The sequence below is a fragment of the Centrocercus urophasianus genome, unplaced genomic scaffold, assembly GCF_019232065.1.
Source record: "Centrocercus urophasianus isolate 14NV4802_14NV808 unplaced genomic scaffold, USGS_Curo_1.0 seq_1338, whole genome shotgun sequence".
Taxonomy (NCBI): Eukaryota; Metazoa; Chordata; class Aves; order Galliformes; family Phasianidae; genus Centrocercus; species Centrocercus urophasianus.
The window spans coordinates 17,031-22,016 of NW_024884518.1; the positions used below are offsets into that span (position 1 = coordinate 17,031).

General features: G+C 60.3%; 1 protein-coding gene across 2 annotated transcripts; it reads left to right on the forward strand.

Moving 5' to 3' along the window:
* Positions 1-329: 329 nt before the first annotated feature.
* KAZALD1 (Kazal type serine peptidase inhibitor domain 1) lies at positions 330-3,929 on the forward strand. Of its 2 annotated transcripts, none has more exons than XM_042813015.1 (5): positions 330-401; positions 1,539-2,119; positions 2,806-2,966; positions 3,427-3,574; positions 3,658-3,929. In XM_042813015.1, the coding sequence occupies exons 2-5, from the start codon at positions 1,621-1,623 to the stop codon at positions 3,741-3,743; spliced, it is 894 nt and encodes a 297-aa protein (XP_042668949.1). In that variant the 5' UTR covers positions 330-401; positions 1,539-1,620; the 3' UTR covers positions 3,744-3,929. The 2 variants fall into 2 exon arrangements, with proteins under 2 accessions (XP_042668949.1, XP_042668950.1); XM_042813016.1 differs by having other exon boundaries at positions 1,539-2,116.
* Positions 3,930-4,986: the final 1,057 nt, after the last annotated feature.

A 4,986-nucleotide genomic window follows, 5' to 3' on the forward strand; every position in this document is an offset into this window, starting at 1 on the left:
CCCCTTCCCCACCCCCCACCCCCCATTCCCCCCCCCCCGGCCCCGGCCCTGCTCCGGACGGGCCCTGCGCGGGCGCCCCCCCCCCCCCCCCCGCAGGCTCCCCCAGCACAGTGCTTATGCTCAGCCTAGGACAGAGGTGAGTGCCTTCGTAGATCCCACTGGGGAAACTGAGGCACGGGGGCTCTGGAAGCTGTGTGTTGCTGACGGATGGAAGATCCCGGCCCGGCAGGGAAGGGGTGGCCGCCAGCGCAGGGCCCGTCCGGAGCTGGGCCGGGGCCCGCGGGGGGCGTGGGGACTGGCGTGGCGCTGACATCACGGCCGGTGGCAGCGGAGCCCCGCGCCGCGCGGCTGCCAAAGCCATTGTGCATCGCAGCCGTCGGTGGGGCCCGCACAGCGTTCCGGTAAGTGCTGTCGCGAGCTGGACCCTCACCCCGGGACAACTCTCATAGAGATTCAGGGTAGCGTTGTATCGTCCGCCCCTTTCCTGGCCCCTTTTCCTGGGGTTGGAGCTTTCCTCCCTACAGTCCGGGGACAGGGAGGGAGGGCAAGCAGGATCCCCCCACCCCCCTGCCCCTTTTCCCCCGCTGCCGGGGGGTCTCCGGTTAATGGGGCAGAACTCTGCTCTCCCTTTTGTAATCCGGGGGGGTAACAAATCCCTGTCAGGCTTACTTTGGGCTGCCTTAGTCCGGCTCCTGTGGGGCTACCAGGGGGCTGAAGCCCCGCTAGGGGAGTGGGGGCTCCCAGAAGGGGGTCAGGTGCGTCTCTCCATGCTGGATTTTACCTCTCTGCCTCCACTTGCTGCAGGGCAGATGGCTGTAACTTCACTCTGCCCCTCCAGCACAGGGGCTGAAAGCTGGGGGTTGGGGGAGGGCACAGCTCAGATGGACCTGCACATCCTCCCCAGCAGAGATGGGATGCCTGAGGGCCAATTGGCCCCTCTGCTTGCTGCAGGAGAGGGGTTAACACAGGCTGGGGGGTGAGAACCCCGTTGTTCTCACTTGCGCACCGAGTTCCCTGGTGCTCAGCCACCAGTGTGATAACTGTGGAATTTGCAGAGTTTTCCTGGTGTGGCTAGATGTGGGGCTCAGAGCAGGGAGAGGAGGACAAAAGCCAGGCATGACTGGGAGCATCCTTCTGGCTACATTCCCCTGGGCTGGCTGCCTCCTGCATGGAAAGAGCCCTTCATCTGCTTCTCTGGGCAGTGATGGAGGGAAAAATCCTCATGACTTTTGAGGAGAGGTGAGAAAAGGAGAGGGGTGCCTGGCTCCAGAGCTGCTCCCTGAGAGGAGCAGAGCACAAAGCAGGAGAATATGAGGCAGCCCCTCAAGTGGGATTACAACAGGCTGTGTTCTACCTGCTGGGGGAGAAGGCTGAAGCCTGTGGGTATGGGTCAGCATCCAATCAGGGAAGAGGATAAAGGGGTTGTACAGCAGCACATTTTGGGAGTGGGGGCCGCTTCTGTAGTGTGGTAGGAGGTGGAGGATCCCGAGATGTGGCACATCACGCAGTGCTGCTATCACATGTTCTCTTCCTTGCAGATCGCGATGGCCGCTTGGCTCTGACCCATCCAAATCTCCACCCGAGTGATGCTGGAACCGGGCTCTGGGAGCGGCCACGAGGATGCCTGAGGTGCTGAGCTCCTCCTGCCTGCTGCTCTCCCTGCTCACCCTGCACTGGGCTTGCCTCCAACCCGGCCGAGCTTTCCCCAGCAGCTCTGAGTACCTGCAGCGGGGCTGGCAGCGGCTGCTGGAGGAGGGTGAGGGCTGTGCCGAGTGCCGGCCAGAGGAGTGCCCGGTGCCGCGCGGCTGCCTGGCCGGCACGGTGCGGGACGCCTGTGACTGCTGCTGGGAGTGCGCCAATCTGGAGGGACAGATCTGTGACCTGGACAACACCAACCACTTCTATGGCAAATGTGGGGAGCACCTGGAATGCCAGCTGGAGGCTGCAGACCTGCAGCGTGGCGAGGTGCCTGAGCCCCAGTGCGTCTGCCTCTCGCACCAGGCGCTGTGCGGCTCCGACGGGCGCACCTACCCCCAGATCTGCCGCTTCCTCGAGTCTGCCCGTGCCCACCCCGATGCCAACCTCACCGTGGTCCATGAGGGTCCCTGCGAGGCAGGTAGTGCGTGAGGAGAGGGAGCGCAAGGATGGGAGGTTGGCTTCGATATTTCAACCAGAGGCCCCTCTGCAGTGGGTCTGGTGCAGGGGGAGGCTGTGCCAAGTCAGCTCAGGATTTATGGGAGGCAGTGAGCGCTGCTGGCTGGGGCAGAGCCAGGCGTCGTTAGTGAGCTTTTGGCTGCAGCGTGCATGGAGTGTGGCTGGGGCCAAGGAACGCCCCAGGAACGTGGCTCCTTCATGGAAAGCTGGGCCAGGTCAGGGGGCTGCACTGCTTCCATCTCCCATTTGAAGCCATGTGTGTGACTATGGGGCTTGGGACAACCCTCTGACACCACTCACTGCAGCTCAAGGAGGGGATTGGGGTTGACTTTGTTTTATGTATCTTGTGGTGTCTTTGAGCTTTTTCCCTCTTGGCTGCCAATAAGAGCTGGGACAGGCACAGAGAGAGGAGAGATTTGTGGCCAGGACAGGAGACCTGAAGGCTGCATCACAGGGGAGCTCCTTGTTCAGGTGGGGGAAGTGAGGCTGGGAGGAGTTGGAGCCCTCCATGGGTCACTGGGGAGCTGTGGGGTGACCTTCTGCAAGTACGCGTGAGGAGAGGGGAATGGGAAGGGTCCTGGCATCACTACCAGAGCCTGATACCCTCAGCCCAGTATTCTTCCCTGTCTCCTCCCCATCTTCTATTCCCAGAGCCTCAAATCACCTCCCCTCCTTATGATGTGTGGAATGTCACTGGCCAGGACATCATCTTTGGCTGCGAGGTCTTTGCCTACCCCATGGCGTCCATCGAGTGGAGGAAGGATGGCACAGAGATGCTGCTGCCAGGAGATGACCCCCACATCTCTGTCCAGGTGAGCGGCTGGCATAGGGGACGGTGACCAAGATGTAAAAACGCATCAGGTCATTGCTGAACTTGTATACATGGGACTGCACAGGGGGATCAGCCTGGTTCATCTCTGCTTACCATGCATGCATTCTGCCTGTGGCCAGCCCCAAATATAGCTCTCTTGGGTCATACCCAGCTATTATAGGGTGTGGATGGAGGCATCCTCCATCCCTGGCCACTGCACTGAAATAGCTGCCTGCAAACACAGCTGCAGCACAGCTGGGGCCGGAGGAAGCTGTTTCTTGCTGGGGACAAACAGGACATAGCACAGTTGGCGCCAGGGAGCTTAGGGCTGGCTCCCACCCCAGAGCAGTGCTTAATAGGGTAAAGAGAGCTTCTCCGCATCCCACTCCTCACAACCCCAAAGGGTCATCCCGAGGGGGGTTCCCTCACCCTGGGGCTTACTGCTGTCTCTCCCTTTGCAGTTCAGAGGTGGCCCCCAGAAGTACGAGGTGACCGGCTGGCTGCAGATCCAGGGCGTGCGGGTGACAGATGAGGGCACGTACCGCTGCTTCGCCAGGAACAGGGTCGGGGCTGTGATGGCAGTGGCCAGCCTGACTGTCCTCACTCCAGGTGAGCAGAGGGAGGGGACCTTTGGGCAGGGCACTGGCTTTCAAGGGTGGCAGTGTCACAGAGTCCCCGTGCTGCTGTTTCAGACCAGCTCAACCTGACGGGCTTGTCCTTGCCGGAACCCCGTGCCGTGCCTGAGGACTACGTGGACAGCGAGGAGGAGTACTACTAGCCCAGCTGCGGAGCTTGGCACTGAGCAGCACTCGCCCCATGGTGCTTTGGGGTCAGGGATGGATCCAGAGCACACACCCCAGCCCTGAACAACTCTCTGAACACCTCTGTTTTGGGCTGGAGACAGAGAATCAGAGAATGGCCTGGATTGGAAGGGACCTCAAGGATCATGAATCTCCAACCCCTCTGCCACAGGCAGGGCCACCTCCCCATTTAATACTAGACCAGGTTGCACAGGGCCCCATCCACTCTGGCCTTGAACACCTCCAGGGACGGGGCATCCACAACCTCTCTGGGCAGCCTGTTCCAGATGACAGTGTGGCTTGTGTGTCACCCTCAGGCAGGGACACCCAGGAGCTTGCTGCCAAAACTCCCTTCTTTCCCATCTTGTTCTTAACCAGAAAAGTAGTGATTTGAGGCAACCTGACATTTGTGGTTTCACCCCTGGACAATGTTGTCCTGAAAGCCCACGTGGCCACAAACGCTTTGGCCTTTTTGGATCGGCTTTATGCTTCTTGTCCCAAGCAGCTCTCTATGCTGACATCTCAGTGAGTGATGAGCCAAGTGTACACGCAATGCTCTGAGCAACCAACAGGGATCGTCCCATGGGGTCCCTCCAGGTTGGCTGCTCTCCTTCCCTTTCTTCTTTCTTTCCTTCCTCTTTCTCTTGAGAGCTGGCTCAGACGATGCAATTACAGCATCAAAACCTGAGCGAGCAAATAAAAGGGGTTTGTCTGAAGTTGGCAGCGGCCTGAAATTCCTTCAGCCAGTAAGGCTGGGCTGGCCCCTACCCATGCTGCAGCCAGCAGTAATGCCTCCCCAACCCCACCAGGTCCCTGCACCTCTGCGGTGTCTCCTGGGCTCTTTCCATGATGGTGAATTCCGTGGAGCTGGGGCAGCCCTGGCTCCTGTGCTGCTTCTGCTGCTGCCTGAGCTGTTTTCCCCCACTGCTAATCCCCTCCCTGTTCTGTACACCAAGTGTTTGTGGAACTGGGCCATGCTGTGGCTGTGGCTGCAGTAGGGAAACCTGAGAGCATCCCATGGCTCGGAGCCACCTGGCCCTTTGCTGGCCCCTAGCCATGCTCCTGTGCCAGCCCTGCCTGTGCCACTGCGTCACCAGGCTGGTGGGGACTGAGGGGCTGGAGCCCATCCATAGGGCAGCAGCTGCAAATCCGGGTCTCCACTCCCTGCAAGGCAGTGGGGTTGGTGTCCCCTGTGCCACTTAAAAATTAAAGGAGCTGATA

What these genes read in the sequence shown, in the direction of transcription:
- KAZALD1 (XM_042813015.1), top strand. Translation starts at nt 1,621, where the DNA reads ATGCCTGAGGTGCTGAGCTCCTCCTGCCTGCTGCTCTCCCTGCTCACC. An exon ending in GGGTCCCTGCGAGGCAGGTA is followed by an intron (nt 2,120 to 2,805) that starts GTGCGTGAGGAG and finishes TTCTATTCCCAG; the next exon opens with AGCCTCAAATCACCTCCCCT. An exon ending in CCTGACTGTCCTCACTCCAG is followed by an intron (nt 3,575 to 3,657) that starts GTGAGCAGAGGG and finishes CTGCTGTTTCAG; the next exon opens with ACCAGCTCAACCTGACGGGC.